Raw genomic sequence first — 23,953 nt, 5'->3', positions numbered from 1 at the left:
GTGGATTGTGCTGATCTTATGGAGGATAAGTCTGAGAGTATCTTGGAGAGCTGGTTTAGTTATGGCAAATTTCTTCAACATGTGAATGTCATTAAAGTAATTTCTCCATCATAAATGAAACTCAGTTTAGCTGGATACAGGATCCTGGGTTGAAAGTTATTTTGTTTTAGGAGGTTAAAGGTAGATTACCACCCTGTTCTAGCTTGAAAAATTTCACCAGGGAGATCTGCATTCATTCTAATATTCTTCCTCTTGTATGTTATGGTTTTCTTACGTCTGGCTATTTGCAGAATTTTCTCCTTCATATTAACTTTATTGAAGTTAATTATGATGTGTCTGGGGCTTGTTTTGTTTGGGTTGGGTCATGCTGGAGTTCTGAAACTGTCTGCTATTTGAATTTCAGAATCTCTTGCCATGTTTGGGAAGTTCTCCTCTATTCTCTCCTGGAGTGGAGCATCTGGGCCTTTCGAAGCAATCTTGTCACCTTCAGAAATTCCTATAAAGCAAATATTAGTTTTTTTAAAATTATCCTGCAGCTCTCTGAGCGAAGGATCCGTTTTTGCTCTCCACTTCTCTTCCTATTTGAGTGTTTGGGAGCGTTCAAAAGCTTTGTCTTCAATGTCAGAAATCCTATCTTCTGTCTGCTCCATTCTATTACTCAGGGATTCTACTGTATTTCTCAGATCTTTAAGGGCTGCGAATTCTTGTTTCAATGTGTCAAAATCTTGGTGATTTTGTCTTTGAATTCATTGAATTCTTGAGACAACTTTTGAAATGCTCCTTGAATTTCTAATTCCAATTATACCTGACTACTTTGGGTGCTTAATGGAAGCTGGGTAGTGTCATTCAGTTCCAGCCCTGCCCCAGATTGATGTTGCTGCCACTTACATTCTTGCAGAATTTGCATTTCTGTCCAGGCTGTATTCCACTGTGGACCAGGTATTGTTGGCGTTCACAGAAACAGGAATACAGCTCCACCCTGTGCTGCTGCCACTGCACCAGTTCTCATGGAGCTGGCATCTCTGTCTCTGCTGCACTCTCTGTTGGGGTGAGCATGGTTAGAGCTCACAAAGGGCTGTTAGTTCCTGCCCCTCCCTGAGCTGATGCTCCAGCCTGCTTTTGTCCCAGCATGCTCCACTCAGGACCAGGTGCATCTTGGGCTCACAATAGCAGCAATTCTGGCTCAGCCCTGCCCTGGGAGTATGCCACCTCTGTGCACCTGTATTCTAGTCTCTGTCCCTGCTGCCACCTGCCTGGGCAAGTACTACCACACTTTGCCTATGGTGTTTCCATCCCAGATCTGTTCTGCCCGTGGGTGCCACCAGAGTAGAGGCCTGGCTTCCTCTGGTTGCTATGACAGAGGGAAGTGTTTCTCCAAAATATCACCAATGGTCTGAGCCCTGTTGTTGCCACCACCACACTGTGCCACAGAGCACCATTTCTCCCTCTTCCATTTGGCTCCCTAACACCGCAGTCCCCACTTTACACCCATACGCCTTGTCCATACCTCTGAAGAAAATGTCCAAGAGTCTGGACTCTGCAGGGGACAGGCTTCCAGACCTCAGGGTGGGAGTGCAGGGGAGTGATGGGAGTTCAGAATTGCGGGTAGAGTATATGTTCAATTTTATGCCTGGCAGGAGAGTCTATTTCTCCAACTTAAGCAGAAAGCATGGTGTGAATTTCAATCATTTTAAGAATTTCTAGGATTATTATTATGAATGCAATTAGAGCAAATGTAATAATATGGGACCTTTTTATTCCTATCGTAAATGTTTCTCAATATTCTCAGACATCTAAGATACATAAATTTGATTCCAGTAAAGCTTGAAACATCTACAATCTTTATAGATGAGGAAGTTACTTACCACAGCCTTCTAAGGTTATCTATTTCTTTTTTTTTTTTTAACACCCTAAAACCTAGGCTGATATTTTCTTAAACCAACTTTCCTATCTATCTAGTTCATTCCTCCAGCCTCTTTTTAAATTTTTTTTGTCTTCTCACCTCCCATGATATCTGTTCCACTCATTCAACAAGTATGTATTGAACACCTACGGGGTGGCCTACACAAGGAATGTAGATTTCAACAAGACAAATGTGGTTCTTGCTTTCTAATACTTTATAAACCATTGCAGGGAATAGTCCAGTCAGTAGTCTTAGGTTGAACCCAGTTTATCACTCTCTACTTGGTATCTCTTTCGAAGAATTGTAGGAATTAATGAGACAATGTTTTAGTGTTTTGAACAGTATCTGTCATGTGGCTTACTAAAAGCCATTATGGTTATTAATACCTAGGTGGGATATTCAAATTCCATGGCCTGCTGCATCCCAGATACATTTTTATTTCTTGGTCTGTTTTACTGCCATGTCCCTAGAACCTCATATGGGACCGTTATCTCTGCAGTAGACATATAGCTGTTTGCTTCTTTTTTTTTTTTTTTTTTTTGGCCAGGGCCAGGTTTTGAACCCACCACCTCTGGTATATGGGCCAGTGCCCTACTCCTTTGAGCCACAGGCGCCACCACTCTTTGCTTCATTTAATTCACTAATAAACTTCACTCATAAAGAAACATTAATGGTAAAACAGAGTCTGCTGAAGACGTTCTACTATACAAAGAAGAGGTATTGTTATACCCTTGTCAAACAATTTTTAAAATAGCTTTTAGTCTCATACATTTTGTGCTTTAGATTTTTATGTAGCAACTCTCCCATGAGAAATTTCTTTCTCTGACTTTTTTCTCTCTCTGTTTAATCTCCTCAGCAAAGTAATTTTGAATTCAGCTTCCTTTGTCATGCAGAGTAATTCAGTTATTTTTGTCTGAAATTCCTTTCATGACTTTGTATCAACCATAGGATAAATTTCAAAATCTTTCACATGACAGCAAGACTCTACATGAATTGGCCCTGTCCCCCTATCCAGCCTTATCTTCTGCTCCCCTTGCTGCTCACTGGTGCCCTAGCAGTCTTTCTGTGTTCTACAACACTGTCCATCTCAGTGCCTTAGCATGGCTTGTCTTTCTTCTTCTCTAGCCTTCCTCCTTTGTATCCTTAAGCCTTTGGGGTATTTTTATTTATCAGGTATCCTGATTCTGTGCTCTCCTGCACACTACTTAACAGTTTGACAAACCCTTATCCCATTTTTAATTATTTTTGTTCAGCATCTGATTTCCCTACTGGAATCAAGAGAGCAGGAGCTATACCTGTCTTGTTCACTGCTCTATTCCCATCATTTAGAACAGCAGTTCTCAACCTGTGGGTTGCAACCTACAGGAACTGTCTTAACGGGCTGCGGCATTAGGAAGGTTGAGAACCACTGATCTAGAACAGTATATTCACAGAGGAGGAGCTCACTGTGTAATTGAAGACCATGTGAGGTTTCAAGCTATTTATAGCAAATAGTTTTTTGTTACTATAAGGAGGAAAAAAATATAAAAAGTTAAAATGTTACCTTCTAACTTCTCTATAAATAATTGAAAAAGAATTCCTGGTCAATAAGAAATGAAAAAAGGAAAAGCAGGAAAAAAAAGCATTACAGATGATTAATAGAGTGAATAAGTTTTCAGTATAGATTTGAGGCTCCTTCTATAACTGAACTTAGACTTATAAAGTTGAGTATGCGGGACTGTTTGTTGAAATGTGTCATCTGATTTCAATTGACATGGAAAGGGAGAGATGATCTCTAGTATAGCCAGATACAATCTATGTTGGGTGTTTGGGTCAAAATCCACGTACTGCGTTTCACTGGGGAGCACTTGCAGTGAGCCTTGCAGATGTAATTTGTTTCATCCAGCCAACACCTCTGAGCAGATAAGCTTCTATGCTATGCCTAGCAGAGGTTTGTTTTTTCTTTGAATGAGTTGCCTGTGACTTTAACAAAATATTTTGATAGAAAAGGAATATAGAGGTCATTTATAAATTAAAACTTTGCTGTTGTTGGATTTAGGAAGTTTTATAGAGGCTGATGTGAAAATCTATACAGCATCTGTGAAATACACAGGGACTATTTTTTTGTGTAATTTTTGTTCACGTTAGTGGTTTAAACTTACTGTTCCTTTTTAGGTTTTTTAAATCATAGTTTTATAACTGTAATTTTCACTTATTCTGAGAAATACTGAAATACTGCTGTAATACTTTTGTTTCTAGTTTCAGTGTGTTTGATTTTAATCCTTAACCCATGTATGTAAATAGGATTCCTTTGGGGAGAAGAGGAAGCACAGAGATGAACTTCAAGTTTGTTTTAGATGATGAGGTTGTTTAAATAAATCTCTTGGAAATAATCATATATAAGTCAGACAATTAAGTTCATTAACTGATGCTAGAAAAAGTGCTACATACCTCACCACTGAGTATCACTATATTCACCTTTGAGGTGTTTCCCATCAGGAAGCTATGCACCAATGCCAGCACCTAGTCCACCTTCAAAGCCATTTTGGAGCTCTTTTTCTGGCATGGCCATTAGAGATCTTGTATGAGGCCTGATAATTTAGTTCACAAACTCATCCTAGAAAATATGCTATGTAACTCATTGCTGAATATCACTTTGGTCACCTTCAAAGTACTACCCTTGGGAAGCAGCACCTAGTCCATCCTTCAAAGCACTTTTTTACAATGATAGCTATGATGGCTATTCTAGAAAAACAGTTCCAAAATTGCTGAAAAGGGTGAACGTCTCAGCACTGGCATAAGTGCATAGCTTCCCAAGGAGAGTACTTTGAAGGTGACCATAGTAATATTCAGCCATGAGGTATGTAGCACTTTTTCTAGGAGAAGTTTGCAAATTTAATTGACTATATATGTATTACCAATAAAATGAAGCTGTTGGATTACCTAAATGTACTTAACGTAACTGCTGTAGACATTATTCTTTTCCTAGTTTGTGTCTATCCTGCTCCATTTTTAGTTTAGCTATGGGTTCTGTAGCTATTAAAAGCTGAAAAAGAACCCTTATACTATTTATTCCCTGCTGATCAATTTTGCATTTCCCAGTGTCCTCCCTCCCCAACCACACTTACTCCCAAAACAATAACCAACATGGCAGATGCAATATGATGTCCTATTTTCCTGATCATTTTTTTTAGATTGGATTTTTTAAAGCAGTTTTAGGATTACAGCAAAATTGAATGGGAGGGTATAGAGATATCTGGTATATCCCCTAGTGCTTCACATGCATAGTCTTCACCTCATCAACAGCCTCTACCAGCATGGTACATTTAGTTACAACTGATGAAACACAGTGACATCTCATTTGGTGACTTCATTATAACCCAGAGTCTGCAGTTTACTTTAGGGCTCATCTTAGTGTTGTTCATTGCTATTTTGAGTAATAGTCCTTTATTATATGTCTTTTGCAAATATTTTCTCCTAGTGTGTGGCTTTTCTCCATTCTCTTAATGTGTCTTTTGTGAGCAGAATTTCATTCTTTTACTTTTTGCCTTTCTTTTCTTTTCTTTTCTTTTCTTTTCTTTTCTTTTCTTTTCTTTTCTTTTCTTTTCTTTTCTTTCTTTTTAAAGAGACAGGGTCTTACCTTATTGCTCAGGCTGGAGTACAGTGGTACAATCATAGCTTACTCACGGCTCTTGGATCATGACAATGTACCAGCTCTCAAAGCACTGTTTCTAAGGGAGTTTTTAGCCAGTAAACAAATAACTACTGGAACTTCCTCCCTACTCATCTGATCTGTCCCATAATGACTTTTTTATTTACTTGAAGATAAGGAAATATTGAAAGGATGACAATTTGATGACATTCAGGACATGATGGGTAATACATCTATAGCTCTGAAGGCCATTCCAGAAAAAAAGTGATTTGATGGGTGGAGTAGGTGCTGGTATCAGTACGTAGCTTCCCAGGGGTAATACTTCAAAGGTGACCAAAGTGATATTTAGCAGTGAGGTATGTAGCACTTAGGCTAGGATGAGTTCACAAACTTAATTGTCAAACCTCCTACAACAACAGCTCCGATGACTATTCTAGAAAAAAAGTTGGAAAATTACTTTGATGGGTGGACTAGGCACTGGTCTCAGTGCATAGATTCCTAGGTGGAATACTTCGAAGGTGACTGTGGTGATATTCAACAGTGAGGTATGTTATACCTTTTCTAGGGTGAGTTTGTGAACTTAATCATCTGACCTCATGTATCTTCCTTAGGAAATGTCTGTTCAAATCATTTTGAGTTAGTTATTTTTCAGTTGTAAGAGTTTTTGTTTGTTTGTTTGTTTTTGTTTTTTGAGATAGAGTCTCACTCTGTTGCCCTGGTTAGAGTGAGTGCCATGGTGTCAGTCTAGCTTACAGCAACCTCAAACTTCTGGGTTCAAGAGACCCTCTTGCCTCAGCCTTCCAAGGAGCTGAAACTACTGGCACCTGCCACAATACTTGGCTAATTATTTCTATTTTTAGCATAGATGGAGTCTCTCTCTTGCTAAGGCTGGTCTTGAACTTCTGAGCTCAATTGATCCTCTTGTCTCAGCCTCCCAGAGTGCTTGGATTATAGGCATGAGCCACCAAGCCTGGCCTAAGGGATTTTATTTTCATATTCCAGATAGGAATATTTTCTCAGATACAATCTGCTAATATTTTTTTCTAGGTTGTGGATTGTCCTTTCATTTTCTTCATTCCTACTTCTGAAGCATAAAAATATAAAATTTTACGCAATCCACTTTGCTAATTTTTTTACTTTGATCAATTGTACTTTTGGTATGATAGTTTTAACTCTTACATTTAGATCTGTGATCCATTCTGAGGATCTTAGTGTGAGGTAAGGATCTAGATTCATTTTATTGCATGTGGAAATCTAATTATCATATTACTGTTTGTTTAAACACTCTTCTTTCTCCATCAAATTGTCTTGGCATCTTTGTTGTATATTAGCTACCCATAAAGGTAATTATTTTTTCTGCACTATCAATTCTAGTCCATAGATCTATTTGCCTATCCTTGTGTCTATACCACACAGTCTTGGTTATAGTGGTGTCATAGTACTTTCTGAAATTAGGAAATTAGGTTATCTAAGTTGTCCAACTTCCTATTTTGAAATTATTTTGTCTATTCCATGTCCTTTGCATTTTAATAAAAATTTTAGCATTCACTTATCAATTTGTACAAAAAGAGTCTGCTGGTAGGAATTGTGTTTAATTTGTGGATCAGTAATTTGTCATCTTAAAAATATTGAGCCTTTCAATCTATGAATACAGAATTTTTAATTTACATACTCACAAATACTTGGTAAATTTCAGTGCACCAATCTTATAATTCCTTTGTTAAATTTATTTCTATGTGTTTTATTAATTTCATGCTATTGTGATAGAATTATATTCTTATTTTTATTTTTGTGTTATTCCTAGTTTATAAAAATAGTTGAATTTTCTATATTTTTCTTATATTCTAAGACTTTGCTGAACTTGTTTACTACTTGTTTTTATTTTGGATTTTCTGAGATGTTATATACACTGAATTGTGGCATATCTGAACAAAGACCTCTCTTCTACCTCTTTTTCATCTTGATGTCATTAATTTTGTTTTGTTTTGTACCTTAGAGCAGAGGCTAGAATCTCTTGTACATTGTTGCATAGAACTAGTGAGAGCATATATTTTTGCCTTGTTCCTAGGCATAGAGGAAAAGCATTGAGTCTTTCAACATTAACTCTTCTGGTGTCTGTGGATTTTTCACAGTTGCTCTTTGTGGGTTGAGAATAATCCATTTAATTTCTAGTTTAGTGAGACTTCTATGATAAATTGCTTTTGGATTTATCAAATGCTTTTAGGAATCTCCGGAGATGATCATATAATTATTGCCTCATATGCTGCTTTTATTAACTATTACATTAATTATATGATTAATTTCTTTTTTTTCTTATTTTTATTTCTTATAGCATAAGTGTGTACATTAATGCAATCATGGGGTGCTGTTTTCATATACATTTTGAAATACTCTCATCAAACTGGTTAACATAACCTTCATGTCATTTTCTTATTGAGTTAAAACGTTCATACTGTGCTTTTAGAAAGATTCACTTGTACCCTTGTAAGATAAACCATAGAGGTGACCCCACCAATCACCCTCTCTCCCCCCTTCAACCCCCCCCATAATTAATTTATTAATTGACTAAGACAACCTTGTACTTCAAAATATATCTTATTTGGTCATAGTATGTCATGTACTTCATATGGTGTTAAATTTTTAAAGAATTTTTGTGTCTGTGTTCTTTAAGAGATTTTAGTCTATAGTTTTCTTGTAATGACTTTGGTTTTCATATCAAGTTAATGCTAGCCTCAGAGAATGAATTAGAAAGCCTTCTGCTCTGGTTTTGGAAGAGTTCATGAAGAATTGACATTATTTCCTTCGGTGTTTGATAGAATTTACCAGTGATATCATGTGGAATTGGTGGGGTTTTTCTGGTGGAAAGTTTCAAAATTAATAATTGAATTTCTTTATTTGTTGTAGGTCTGTGTAGATTTTCTGTTTCTTTTTTAGTCACTTAGAATAGTTTGTGTCTTTGTAGAAAGTTGTACATTCATCTAAGTTGTCTAATTTGTTGACATAAAGTTATTAAGATGTCCTTTTAATCCTTTATAATTTCTGAAGAGTTAATAGTGATATTACCCCATTCATTTCTTATTTTGGTAATCATTGACTTATTCCCTTTTTCCTAGATTGGTCTTTCTCAAAGGTTGTCACTTTGATAATCTAGACATAGAACCAAGTTTTAGTTTCACTGAATTTTTTAAACATATGTTTCTCAAGGTGAAGACGTAGGTTATTGATTTGAGAGATTTCCTAAACAGCATCTCAGAAATTTTGATATATTTTCATTTTCATTTACTTCAAAATATTTTATAATTATCCCTTATGTTTTCTTCTTTGGAACCTGGGTTACTTAGAAGTGTGTTGCTTTACTTCCAAATGTTTTGGAATTTCACAGGTTTCTTTTTGTTGTTGATTTCTAATCTAATTCTGTTGTTTTCAGAGAACATACTTAGTAAGATTTTAATTCTATTTAATTTATTAAAACTTGTTTTGTGGCCTAACACTGATTCCCCAACCCCTGGGCTGCAGACCAGTACCAGTCCATGGCCTGTTAGGGACCTGGCACACAGAAGGAGGTGAGTGGCATACAAACAAGTGAAGCTTCATCCATGTTTACTGCAATTCCCCATCACTTGCATCACTGCCTGAGCTCTACCTCCTGTCAGATCAACAGTAGCATTAGATTCTCATAGCAGTGTAAACTGTGTACTCAAGACCATATGAGCCTCTCAATAGATGCAGAAGAAGCATTTGACAAAATTCAACATCCTTTTCTTTTTTTTTTTTTTTTTTTTTTTTTTTTTTTTTTTTTTTTTTTTGGCCGGGGCTGGGTTTAAACCCGACACCTCCAGCATATGGGGCCAGCTCCCTACCCCTCTGAGCCACAGGTGCTGCCCTCAACATCCTTTTCTAATTAGAATTCTGAAGAATATAGACATAGGTGGCACATTTTTTAAACCGATCAACGCCATCTGTGACAACCCACAGCTAATATTATACTGAATATGTAAAACTGAAAGCTTTCCCACTCAGAACCGGAAAAAGATAAGGTTGTGCTCTGTCACCAGTACTATTCAACATAGTGCCTGTAATTCAAGGATTTTGAGAGGTTGGACTGTGTGGGTTCCTTGAAATCAGATGCTCCTTAGCAGCCTAAGCAGAGCCAGACTCTTCCTCTGCCAAAAATAGGAAGAGAAGAAAAAGAGCAAAAACAAAAAATAAAAAGGAAAAATTCAGGAAGACTGAAAACAAAACAGAAAAAGTCTGCAGCTTTATCTTGCCGATACTTTCTTCTGAGGGCCAAAGGTAGAGAGAAAGGTCTCTTAGCCCCCTTGAACCAGACTATTGCTGCCAGACCACAGCTGTGTCACCCCAGCTCTCAGCAAAAAAAGAAAAGAAAAGAAGAAATAATATCAAAATAAGAATAAATGTAGGAAATTAAAAATACCATTGTATCAAATAAAGGTGAGATGGGGAAGTTGAGTAAAGAAAGAAAGGAGAAAGACAAACAAACATAACAAAAAAGGGAAGGGATATCTTAGCCGTAGCAGAAGTGATTTATATGGGATAGAGAAGAAAGGTAGTAGAGTCTCTATCCAAAGAGAGAATGTAGAGTAGTGAAATAGGAAGAGAGGATAAATGAGGCTAAAAAACTGTATACACAAAAATATAGGAGTCCTTGCTCTTAATAAAGGTAAAAATGAAAGTTAAGAAAAAAAAGAACCAACCAAACAAATTCGCCAGAAACAAAATACATTAATATAACAAAAAGCTCTAATAACCCAAAATAAGAAACCTCAGCAACTAATAAATGAAGGAAAAAATAAAAAATATTAACAACAACAATAAGGAAAAGAAAAAATAAAAATAATAATTATACATATACATGTTTTTATACCTATATATATGGCCAAAGGGACAGACTTTGTAGTAGGAATATATTTGTGTTGTAATATACTGTTGGGACACCAGATGATGCTGTAATTGTAGGGGACGGACAACACAGCTGGGAACCTCTCTCTAGTTCCGGGGCATAGACCTGTTTCCCAACATAACTGTCTGCGGTGATTGCCTGATTATTTCCTCAGCTTCAGATCCTACTGGGTTGGGGTCTCAAAGCTCTCCAGAATCCTTCATAGGCAGGTCTCGCCATGCCCCCAGATAATAGTTCCCATGGGGTGTAGGGCCAATTGGCACTAGTGTATGGCCAATCTCCATGGGTGGAACTAAAAAGGCTGTGAACCTTTAGGAGGCCCGCCCTCACAACCTTCTGTGACCTTCATGTTCACATGGACGGAGGGTGTACATTTTCAAGATTTATCTATTTCCTCTAGGTTTCCTAGTTTGTGAGTATATTATTGTTAATAATAGTCTTTGATGATATTTTATATTTCTGTAGTATCAGCAGTAATGTTTCCTTTTTCCTTTCTGATTTTGTTTATTTGGGTCTTTTCCTAGTTAGTCTAGCCAGGAGTTTATCAGTTTTGTTCATCTTTTACAAGACCCACATTTTTTGTTTCATTGATTATTTATGTTGTTTTTTAAGTCTCTACTTCATTTACTTGTGCTCTGATCTTTTTTCGTTTGGGCATTTTTTCCCCCTGATAATTTTGGGTTTGGTTTGTTCTTGCTTTTCTAGTTTTTTGAGGTGTGGCATTAGTTTGTTAATTTGCAATCTTTCTAATTTTTTGATGTAGGAATTTAATACTGTAATCTTCTCTATTAGCACTTTCCAGTTAGCACTGCCTGCTTTATCCCACAGGTTTGTTTGTTTGTTTTGAGACTGTATCTTTCTCTGCCTCCCCATGTGAGTGTTCAGTGGCATCATTGTAGATCACTGCAACCTCATAGTCCTGTGCTTAAGTGATCCTTCTGACTCAGCATCCCAAGTAGTGGGTACTGCAGGCATGTGCCACCCCAGCCAGGTAATTTTTCTATTTTTTGTAGAGACAGGATCTGGCTCTTGCTCAGGCTGGTCTGAAATTCCTGGCCTCAAACAGTTCTGCCTCAGCCTCCCAAAGTGCTAGGATTATACACACGAGTTACCAAACCCAGCCTATCACAAAGATTTTGCTACGTTGTGTTTTCATTTTATTTATTTCAAGTAATTTTATGATTTCTGTCTCTATGTCTTACCTAGTGGTCCTTTAGGAATATATTGTTTAAATAGTTTCTGAAGTTCCTCTTGTTACTCATTTCTGGTTATATTTCACTGTCTCCTATTATGATACTTGATTGATTTCAGTTTTTTAAAGAACTTTGAGATTTTTTTTTGTGACCCATCTCAGAGGTGTGATATGGTGTTTCTATTTCTCTTGATTTCAAGAAATGTTAATTTCTGTCTTTATTTCTTCATTGACCCAATGGTCATTTAGGAGCATGTTGTTTAATTGACATGTTTAGATAGTTTCCAGAGTTCCTTTCATTGATTTTTCAACTGTGTTCTATTATGATACTTGATGTGGTTTCAGTTTTTTAAACATCATTGAAACTTCTTTTATAGCCTACAATATCTTGGAGGCTGTTTTACCTACTGATGAATTATGTTGTGCAGATGTTGGGTAGAATGTTCTATATGTGTTTGTTTAGTACATTTGGTCCAAAGTCCGATCTAAGCACAGTATTTCTTCATTGATTTTTCTGTCTAGATGATCTGCAAATGCTGTGAGTAGGATGTTGACGTCTTCTGCTCTTATTGTCTTGTTTTCTGTCTTTCTTTAGGCCTAATGATATTTGTTTTATGAATCTGAACACTCCAGTGTTGTATATATTTAGGATTGTTACATCCTCTTGCTGAAATGATCGCTTTATCGTTATATAATGGCCTTGTTTGTCTTCTAAATTTTTTTTACTGCTTTTGACTTAAAGTCTGTTTTATCTGAATTAAGTATAACTATTCCTGCTTGCTTTTGGTTTCCTTTAGCATGGTTAGACTTTAGCATGGACTATCTTTTGTCAACTCTTTTTCTTTCTGTGTATAGCTTTATTGATGAAGTGAGTTTCTTGTAAGCAGCATATAATTAGATCATGGGTTTGTTTGTTTTTATTCTTATGGCTAATTTACAGCTCTTAATGGAGCATTTACCCCAGTTATTGTCGAGGTTAATAGTGTTATGTGAGGTTTTGTTCCTCTCAAATTGTTAAATGTTTTCTAAATTCTTTCTTTTTCACTGGTTCTTTGCCACTGTCATTTGGTGGAATTCTATAATGCTGCCATTTCATTTCTTTCTCATTCCTCTTTTTGTTATTTCTTTACCAGAGAGTTTTATACTTCCATGTGTTCTCAGGATGATGAATATCATCCTTTCACATCCAAGTTAAGGACCCCCCAGGAGGATTTTCTGTAGGGTTATCAAGTGGTGATAAATTTCCTTAGCATTTGCTTGTTTAAGAAAAATTTTATTACTTCTTCATTTATAAAGGTTAATTTTACAGATAATAGAATTCTTGGCTGGCAGTATTTTCTTTCAGCACTTTGAAAATGCCGTCCCAGGGTGGCTTACTCTAGCCACAGACTGGCTTATACTTGGACTTGTTTTAATGGGCCCTGGGGGCCAATTCTTGCTTATAATGGCAGCAAGGTGTGTAAGCGAGTTCTCAGGCCCCTAAGGAGCTACTGTGATACAGGTGTTGGCAGTACCAATGGTTGAGCAAACCCCAACCCCTGTTTTCTATTTATTATATCCAGCTTTACAGTTTTGGGGAAAGAAAAGATTTTTTTTTAATCTCCATATTTGGCCATAACTGTATATCTCACCTGAATCCTCTTTTGTCAAGCTATTTTATAGCCTATTAGTTTTTTCATTTTAGCCTCCTTGGCTTTGCTCCATTAAGAGTCATGCAATGTAGTGCATTGTGACTTACACAAAAAGAATTACTCATAACTGCTTTATATAGGAGAAGACTGTGAGTAGTGTGGTAGGTACTTATGGTTTCCATTGCTATGTGTAATAAATAGGACAAATAGGCTGGGCATGGTGGCTTACACCTGTAATTGAGGCTGAAGCAAAAGGATTGCTTGAGCTCAGGAGCTCAAGACCAGCCTAAGGAAGAGTGAGACTCCGTCTCTACTAAAAATAGACAAATTAGCCAGATGTTGTGGTGAGCACTTGTAGTCCCAGGTACTTGGGAGTCTAGGTAGCAGGATCACTTGAGCTCAAGAGTTTAAAGTTGCTGTGAGCTAGGTTGGCACTACAGGTCTCTTGCCTGGGCAATAGAGTGAGACTCTGTCTGTCTAAATTAATAAATAAATAAGATGGCACAAATGAATGGTTATATAGTTTCTTGATTCTAATTTTCAGGTCTCTTGCCTGGGCAATAGAGTGAGGCTCTGTCTAAATAAATAAACAAATAAGATGGCACAAATGAATGGTTATATACTTACTCTTTTAAATTCTAATTTTCATGGAATGAAGTCTAAGTCTTTTCTTCTTAAGTTCCTGATTGTATTTAAGAAAATCTTCTGGTCTTCATTGATAATTTTGTAAAGTAAGCTTTTCCCAACTCCTTTAATGTCTTTTCACTCCTAATCATAGTTACTATATATTTTCTGACAATGTCTTTGTTTATCCAGTTATTTTCCCTACTCAACAAATTACCTTCTTGTTACTTTAACAGAAGTCAATCAAAGCATTGACAACTTCGCATCTATACACATTCCCACTGTAGGGCCTTTGCACTTCTCCTGGAATAGTTTTCTTCCAACTTGCCCTGTGGCTCACTCTACAAAATTTCACTTTATTATAGGCCTTAGTGTAGTACTATCTTATCTTTAAATGACACCTATATTAGCTTCTTTCCTATTACCTTGCTAATTGCTCTTTAGAATGCTTATATGTGAGAATTTTTCCCTTTCTCAAGAAGCTTTCCTGAAAGATCAACTCACAATAAGACAGATTAGTAAATGAAATAGGGGTCCAGAAATTTATATGTCCTTATTTTAGAAGGGAAGGAGCGCTAAGGAAAATAGATAACTCTGTTCAGTAGTTACTAGGGAGTACAAACAGCAATGTGGGAGAATGTATGGATGTAAGAGAAGATGATAAACTTATAAATGATTCTCTTTGAGAATTAAATTAACCCAAGAGGCAGGTCTTATATTTAAAATGATTTGAGCCAAATCTGATTGTATTCTTGATCTTCTTTCCTTCAATATATTGAGATAACAGGGAGAGTAAGTGAAGTCAGTTGGTTTTTTGATGCCTATTGCTCTGTGAGGGACCTTTAATTCAAAATACTCCAAAATACTCTTTATACCAAGAAGTCATATTTTATGGTGAAATTTCCTGAACTCCTTCACTTATGACCATTAATATACTGTATGTCATTTTGATTAATCATTTGGTTTTCTTTCTTTCTACCTCTATGTAATCTCTATGAAAACAATGAGTTTATATTGTTCACTGCTCTGTCTCTAGATCCTAGAATAATGTCACATAGTTTATTAACTCATAATATTTCTGTAACATTTTTCATAGGGTCTTTTTCCTTTTTCTCTGCCCTTCTCTCAAATATAAATGTCTTTTATATTTACAGCTTTCCTGGCTATTCTGATCTGTACCTCTACTCTCTGTTTTCACTGTTGGTTTACAAATCTATAAGATTTTGGCTTCTTTATTCCCTTTCTTATATAAGCCCAGGTTTCAGTTTTGTCTATACTAACTAATGTTATGGACTGAATATTTGTGTTCCTCTAAAATTTGTATATTGAATTCCTTATCGCTAATGGGATGGTATTAGGAGGTAGGTGGGACCTTTAGGAGGTGATTACATTTATATGACATCTTAAGGTTGGAGCCTTCATGAGGCAATTAGTGCTTTTTTAAGAAGAGGAAGAAATGCCTGTGCTTTTCTCTTGATCATATATAAGAGAGTGAGAAAGCAGCTCTGTACAAGATAGTTTTAAAGAGGGTACTCACCAAGAACTAAATCTGCCAGCACGTTGATCTTAGAATTCCCAGCTCCAGAGCAATTAGAAATAAAGGTCTACTGTGTAAGCAAATAGTCTATAGCATTTTGTTACAGGAATCTGAGCTGACTAAGATAGCTGTCTATCCCCTGGCCCTGATATTACTAATCTGGTCTTACAGAGTATTAGCAATCTTCAATACCAAAAATTGACCCTACATAAGTCACACATTGTCATAGTAGTCACATTTCTTTCAAAACTGTAGGGTAGCTACTACTACTTTAATTTCCTAAATGTTGGTGCTATTATTTTTAGTCCTTTCTCCTTTAAAAATAATAATTATTCTAATTTGGCATTGTTTATAATCAAAATCATAAGTTTGAGAGAATCTTTAAAAGACAGTATTAAATTTCTTTATGACTAATGACATTCTGATGAGTAAGTCATGATTAAGCCAGTAATAACTTTCAGAAATAGGTGATTTCTTAGATTTGTAAATGTGAAGAAAATCACAAGTTTGAAATCAATTAACTCTTAATATTGTCATTATGAGTATATATTTTGTACATGCAGTACAATCCACATTTTCTACTATAAAACATATTTCAAATGTAGAATTTTGTTTAAGGGAAAATAAAACTAAAGGTAGCTAATTTTTATTTCCTTTTTTTCCCAGGCATTTTAGCCGTTCTCTTCTTCCACTTTATACTCTTTTTATTATTTTTAAAGCCTTGATTCCATGAAAATACCTATTAGTTAAATTAATATCATTTAGAATTAAAGAACACTTTCTTTTTCCAATTTTAACTATTTTCTCAAATAATGAGAAGCTCTCTCAGGAACTCTGAAACCTAGAATTAAATGTTTTTTGTTGTTTCCTGTGTACAGTTATGAGTTACAAGGTCCTGATTTGATATACAATATGGAATGCTTAAATCAGACTGATTAACATAAATATCATCTCACTTATTGGTTGTGGTAAGACATTTATAGTATACTTTAGTAATTTTGAAATATACCATTGCATTATGCACAGTAGGTCAGGTCCCACCAAATACCTTCTCTCCTGCCCCCAAGCCCCCACTCCAGGTATAAGATCATGTCATCTGTGAAGAGTGAGAGTTTGATCTCCTCTGACACCATTTGGATACCCTTGATCACCTTCTCTTGCCTGATTGCCATGGCTAAGGCTTCCATTACTATGTTGAATAGCAGTGGAGACACGGGTATCCTTGCCTAGTTCCAGAAATGAATGGGAATGTTTTCAATTTTATTCCACTCAATATGATATTGGCTGTGGGTTTGTTGTAGATGGCCTCTATCAGTTTAAGAAATGTCCTGTCTAGGGCAGTGCCAGTGGCTCAAAGAAGTAGGACGCTTGCCCCATATGCCAGGAGTGGCAGGTTCAAACCTAGCCCCGGCCAAAGGGAAAAAAAAAAAGAAATGACCTGTCTATTCCTAATTTTTTAAGTGTTCTGATTATGAAAGGATGCTGGATATTATCAAAAGCTTTTTCTGCATCTATTGATAGAATCATATGGTCTTTGTTTTTTATTTATGTGCTGTATTACATTTATAGATTTACATATGATGAACCAACCTTGTAACCTTGGGATAAAGCCAACTCGATCATGGTGTGTAATATTTTTGATGTGTTGTTGAGTTCTGTTTGCTAGGATCTTATTGAATATTTTTACATCTATATTCATTAATGACATTGGTCTATTGTTTTCTTTCATTGTTGGTCCTTTCCTGGTTTGGGGATCAAAGTGATAATTGCTTCACAGAATGAAGAGCACTTTATCTTTATTGTCTTTCAGTCAGTTAAATGCTAATGGGTTTGGGGAAACAATGTCAGTAATTTTGGTTCACTTGTGTTTGTAGTGTATGTGTCTCTGAAGTGTTACCCTCACAGTAGATGATAGAGTACGCCTGTATATGCTGGTTCATATTTGACATAAACCTGCCTCAGTTATACTGGCTTATTGAACATAAGTGTAAAAAATTTGCAAAGAGGATGACTTTTTTCTTTCTTATAGCAAATTAATCATTCAATGACTAAGGTTATGAAAGCAAAGAAAACTGAGGAAAGAAAGTGTCTCCAGTATTGACCAACATTCTTTCCTAATTTGTGAGGTAAAAGTTTATAAGGTGACTCACATTGACCACAAGAACATACTTTTTCCTGTAGTACAATAGAATATATTTTAAACGGAGAAAATGATTCTCTATCTAGAATATTATGTTATTGGGTATATCTCTGTAACACTGTAACAAGAAGATTCAGACTCATAAATTAGATATATATGATAAAGGTTTTATAATTAGTCACTGTTCACTAACTCCAGAATTGATAACACATGTTCTATAAGTAGGAATTTCATAGTTGACCACCTGCCTATATTGGCTACCTCCTTAATTTGACCTTTCATAGACCAGACATATACCACTTGTACATATCAGTATCCTAGGCCTAGTTCCTTATATTGGCCAACTCTGTATGTTGACCAGTTTGTTACAGCTGGATGGCCAACTTATAGAGGTTCTACTATGTATACAGTGCCCATAAAATTTGTGTGCAATTTAAAATAGACAACTATTTTAAATCGCACATGAACTTTATGGACACCCTACATAATTAAAACTATTTTTGTGTCATTTAAAACATTATCTTCTGATTTTACTATGGTATAAAATCAGCAACATGTGATACAATGTAAGGAAATACACAGTAATTTTTAGTTTCATTCAATTGTCAGCTAGTATGTTCCTTTATGGCACTCCTCCTCATTCAATTTCTTAGTGTTGACATATGCAGTGGATAGTCTCATTAATTGTTCTTTATGCATTTGTCCCAAAGCCTCTGTCATATTTACTCCCTTTCACATTATTTTGTCTGAATTATATCAGTTTTTGGTAATCATTTTCTTGAGAACTGTTTTGTTTGTATTCTCTGTTGATGTCATAGAAAGGTCACAGAGGGGATTCTCAGTCTTTCTGCTTTTTTTGTTTTTTGACATTTTGTTTGAAAACATCAGCAGTATCTTTTTCTAAAATAAGAGACACAGATTATAGCATTGGAACTTTACAAGTAAACTAAAAATCCTTGAGAGTCACCCCAGATTGATAGACACTATATGAAGTTCTCTGAATAGTATACAGTTCTGGCTTATCGTGGATGTCTGAGCATAGTGTGGGGAGTAAACAGGACACTGTTTTGCCAGTATTATAAGTACATAAGATGTTTTTATTTTGGAGTATGTTTGTGTGTGTAAAAGGATTACCCATGCAGTGAATGTTTTTTGTGTATTTTTGTCACAGTGATTAATTGTGGAATTTTTCTCATTAAATGTTAATATCTCATCTAGGTATAAAGTGCTTTTTAAAGCAGTCAATCTGCATACTAAATAAATAGATATGAAGTAGTACCTTAAAAGGTACATAACCATAAAAGGTTATGTTGTATATGTTAGGGTATGATATACCCAATTTTAATTTATTGGTCTAATTCTAAAGATGAAGCAGAAATATATCTGAGATAGTCCAGTGTTCTTTGGGATCTTTCAAAAATTTTTAACAGATTTAAAGGTACTCTTCTTCCATCTAGTATAACCACCATTTAGCATTTCTTAGATGAAAAATAAGGTTTGGGAAAAATACCTGTAGCTTACTACCAGTTTTAAAATATGTAATCTAAAATCATTCCTAAATATTTTAAGATGATTTGGCAGAACCTTTATTTTGTAAATAGCAAGGAATTTGATGTAGGTTTTTCAACAATTTTAAAATTAGTTACAGATGATTTAAAGTTTGTAATTCTTTCTTGGGGGCAAAATGTTTTAAATCTTAAGACAGACAAAGTACCGCAGTGCTGACCACATCTTATTATGGAGTTAACATTGTTTCCAATCAAGTTACTGTGAACTGCTATTGTTAGATTTATTCTATTATGCAAGTCTCCATGTCAGAGTTTCTAATTTTGTAATTTTATTAACTATATTTGCTTAAGACATTTTGAATGTTCAAACTTGTGGGAATCTACCATGTGGTACCTACTGAGTATCAAATGCATACTTAGATTCCCTTAAAATATATTTATAGTATTACCCACTTAATAATTCACTTGTTATTTTTTCTTTAATGAAAAAGGAATGTGAAACTATAAATACGTTGTGATCTGATTCTAACTTTGCCTGGCCACATCTATTACCCATGCGGGAAAAATATATATGAAGGAAACTCAGTGTTAATGGAGGCTGAGTGCAGTGGCTCACACCTGTAATCCCAGCACTTTGGGAAGCCAAGATGAGAGGATCATTTGAGGTCAGGATTTAAGGATGCAGTGAACTGTTATCAGGCCTGCAGTCCAGCCTGGGTGACAGAGTGAAATCCTATGTCTAAAAAAAAAAAAAGTACACATTATTAGACATGGCAGAGTATACAGTGAATTATGACTGGTTTTGATAGTTTCTTCTTTATATACTGTACTTATCTATAGTAAACTGTAGTAAGGTACCTCATACCTCTAATTAGAGAATAAATGTTCTCAATGTGTTTTAAAATAATTGAGCTACTCAAGTCTGTACTATACTCTTTGTATTGACAAGCACTAGTAGAATCATAAAGTCCAAAGTACAAGTGATAGGAATGTATTTCCCATCAAACTGATACCATAATAATATATGTTTAAAAATATGACAGACAAAGTACCGCAGTGCTGACCACATCTTATTATGGAGTTAACATTGTTAACTCCACCATAGTTGACCACCTCCCTATAGTGACCACCTCCTTAAGTTGATCTACTTTTCATAGAATGGACATGCACTACATGTATGTATCAGCACAGTAGGCCTTGTTCCTTATATTGACCACTTCTGTATGTCGACCAGTTTGTTACAATTCCTTGGGTGATGCACTTGCAGAGGTTCTACTGCGTTCTAATAAGTGTACTTTAAAAAATTATTTCAAAAAGTACTTTCCCATAGCCATAATAAAAATGATGGTTTTATCTCAGAAATTTATACTAATGAATTGATCTCATCTAAGTTAGTAAAAGATAAAAATATAAATAGTATATTGCTTTTAGTTCTGAAATTTATGAATACCAATTTTTTAAACAAGTACAATTTATTTAAAATAACTTACCTAAGTGAAGGTTCATAAGAGTAGAAAAACAAACACCCCATGTACTCACTATTAAATGGGAATTAATCCATCAATACCCATGTGAACATTTGATAGTAAATCTCGACAGAAAGCAAGCAGTTGGGAGGGGTAGGAGGGGAGGAGTAAGTTCATACCTAATGGGTACAGTACACACTATCTGGGTGAGGGGCACACATAACTTTCACTCAAACTATACAAAAGCAATTCCTATATCTACCTATACCTAAAACATTTGTAATATCTATGATATCTGAATTTTTTTATTTTTAAAGAAAAGTGTATTATGGAAATCCTGGGTCTAGGCCAATATATTGGGCTCTCTTCCTTGATATTTTTGATAACTGCATGATATTACATAATGTTGTTGTACCATAATTTATTTAATCATTCCTCAGGTCATGAAGTTTGAGGTGTATTTCTACATATTTCATCAAAAAAAAAAAGTAACTCATATGTAAAATCATCCTGGGACCATATTAAATGCATGCTAGGTCTTAACCACTACCAATTCTGATTAAGTAAGTCTGAAGTAGAACCTAGCTACTTCTATTTTAAATAAGTGCCTCACATGATTCTGATGCAGGTGGCTTTACAGGTCATAGTAGATTGTTTATTCTTCTTCTTTCTCATTCCATGGCCAGATCTATGGTCATTTTCAATCCATAGATAAATTATTGCCCTTTCCTAATTTAATGTATTTTCTGTGTTCTCAATGGCATGGTGCATATATCCCCAACAGTTGCATGATACAGTTCACTGGGGTAAGAAAAGAGGAAGTTAGAACTTCTATTTATATTTTTATCTCATTTATTTAATTTCTATTCATATGTGTCTTATAAGGTACATAATTTTAGACATGGTATGTTATGATAAATACAAACATTTTTAAAAAGTAATTTTTAAGTAACTTGTAAATTGTTTGGCTACTTTGGGATACTATATTTGCTTTTTTTCTGTTTGTTGTTTGTTTGTTTAGAGACAGGGTCTAACTCTGCTGCTCGGATAGAGTGCAGTGTGCTTTTTATAAGACAGTATTAATCATAAATGTTGAATGTTTTTCATTTCAAATGTAAACAGGCAGGTCATGGTGGCTAATGCCTGTAATCACAGCCCTTAGCGAAGTCAAATTGGGAGGATCACTTGAGACCAACCTGGGCAACATAGCAGACCCTGTCTCTACATAAAATAAAAAATTAGCTGGCTGAGGTTGCATATACCTGTAGTCTGGATAGTCAGAAATCTGAGCAGGAGGATCACTTGGGCTCAGGAGTTTAAGACTACTGTGGGCTGCAATCACCTAGGCAACAGAATGAGACCCTTATCTCAGAAAAATATATAAATAATAGACTATTTACTATCCAGTGGCAATTAACCATATTTTTGTATGTCTGCTTCCTTACTCCCTTTGTCCTTTTTATCAGGTGATGCTTTTCCTTGGACTATCAGCTTGCATCATTTCAGCATATATACCCTTCTTGGAAAACAAGTGACACTTTGCCTGGTGGAACCTATGGGTTGTACCTCTACTCTAGCTGTCACATCTCAAAAGCTACTTGCTACAGGACCTGATATGCGACATTCATTTGTTGTCTGTCTCCATGTTGACCTAGAATCACTAGAGATAAAATGCTCTAATCCCCAGGTTAGTACATTTGATTTATGAAAGGAAATTTAATGTAATGTGATTTTAAAACAATAGTTATCCATTTTGTTGAAGGGTCTCTCTTCTAGTAAGTATCCTAAATTAATTTTAGCTGGGCTATCAAGATTAGCGTGGTTAGATTAAGAATTGCTTTGAAGCTCTCTCAAGTTTTGTAATTTAAACTCTTGAAAATGTAATGGTGGCAGTACAAATGCATCTTTTGTCTGATGGAATGAAATCAGTTACAGATGTAATGTTTTTAAACACTGAAGAATTATTTTACTGTTAGACCCATGAGTCTGTCGAACTGATCAAATGTAATTTTCAATCATATTCTTACTCAGAACTTTGCTTATAGTTTTTTAGAAGAGACAAATAGAAGTATTTACTATTTTAAAAAGGCATTTTATTAATCCCATAAGATTTTAGTTGTCATAGGGCAATCATGTTATGTCTTACAATTTTACAATATAATATAAATTCAAATCAACAGAGTTTATATAAATTATTAATTGTATAAAATTTATTTCTTTAACCTCAAGTAGATGGTACTATATTTTTACTTGTTGTCTATATTGAAAATAATTTGAAGTTATATTTTTAAAATAATTCTTTTTAGGATCCTTGAGCAGAGGAGTTTGAATCTGCCATGATTATGCCTGTGAATAGCCACTGCATTTACTCACTTTTTAAGAGAGTAAAAATAGAGAGTAATAAAACTCTCTTAAAAAATTAAGTTTGATTTTATGAAGTAGGTTCAAGTGTCATTCCATATTTTATATAGCCACCATCTTGATACCATCCTTCTTTCTTCTCTTCTCCCTTGCTCCTTACCATGGACTATACAGTTTGGTATGACTTTTTATACAATATGTTAGTACCCTTTGAAAAGATTAGACCTGCTAATATGTAGATGAGAGCCTTATAAAAATGCATATAATTAAAATTGACAAGGCAATTATATTAAAAGAACACTATTATAAAAACTTAAAAATTTATATTCTATTATAAAAGTCATTTCTTTTAGAATAAGTAGTAGATTCCTTCAAATGATACTAAATATTCTAGTTTAGTGGCCATTTTGCTTTCCATTATAATCTATAATGATAGAGAAGAGAATATTTATGAAATTGACTTACCTTCTCTGAGATTACTCTTTAAATGCTACTGCTAATGGTTGCTTTAAAGACATTTCCAAGAAGAAGGGAAACTGTTAGGGGTTGGATTGTGTTCTCACAAGAAGATATATTAAAGTCCTAACATCCTATATCTCAGAATATGACTTTATTTGCTAATAGCTTTGTTACAGAAGAAATACAGTTAAAATGAGTTAATTAGGGTGGGCCCTAATCCTATGTGACTGGGTATCCTTATAAAATAGGGAAATTTGGACACAGACACATATAGAGGACAGATAATCTGAAGACACAAGGAGAAAGTGCCATATAAACATGGAAGCAGAAGTTGAAGTGATGAATCTGAAAGCTAAGGAACACCAAAGATGCCAGACACCTTTAGAAGCTAGGAAGATAGCTAATGAATGATTCTACTCAGTCTTAGTCTTAAAGGGCATGTGGCCCTGTTGATACCTTGATTTTCTGATACCTTGATTTTGGCCAATAAATTTCTGTTCTTAAGCTCCCCAGTTTATGGTGCTTTGCTATGGCAGCTTTACCAAACAGAATGTAGAAGAACAAATTCAACTTCTTTAGA

General features: G+C 35.1%; 1 protein-coding gene across 3 annotated transcripts in view; it reads left to right on the top strand.

The window, feature by feature from the left end:
- Positions 1–23,953, top strand: part of VPS13B (vacuolar protein sorting 13 homolog B) — a 777,819-nt gene that overhangs the window by 380,544 nt on the left and 373,322 nt on the right. For all 3 annotated transcript variants that reach the window (XM_023517476.1, XM_023517471.1, XM_023517472.1), the window contains exon 24: positions 22,020–22,240. In XM_023517476.1, the coding sequence (XP_023373244.1) occupies positions 22,020–22,240 (221 nt within the window). The remainder of the gene's footprint in view (positions 1–22,019; positions 22,241–23,953) is intronic.

This window comes from Otolemur garnettii, unplaced genomic scaffold (assembly GCF_000181295.1).
Source record: "Otolemur garnettii isolate 467f Iridium unplaced genomic scaffold, OtoGar3 scaffold00004, whole genome shotgun sequence".
Classification (NCBI taxonomy): domain Eukaryota; kingdom Metazoa; phylum Chordata; class Mammalia; order Primates; family Galagidae; genus Otolemur; species Otolemur garnettii.
This window is presented reverse-complemented; position numbering and strand designations above follow the sequence as displayed.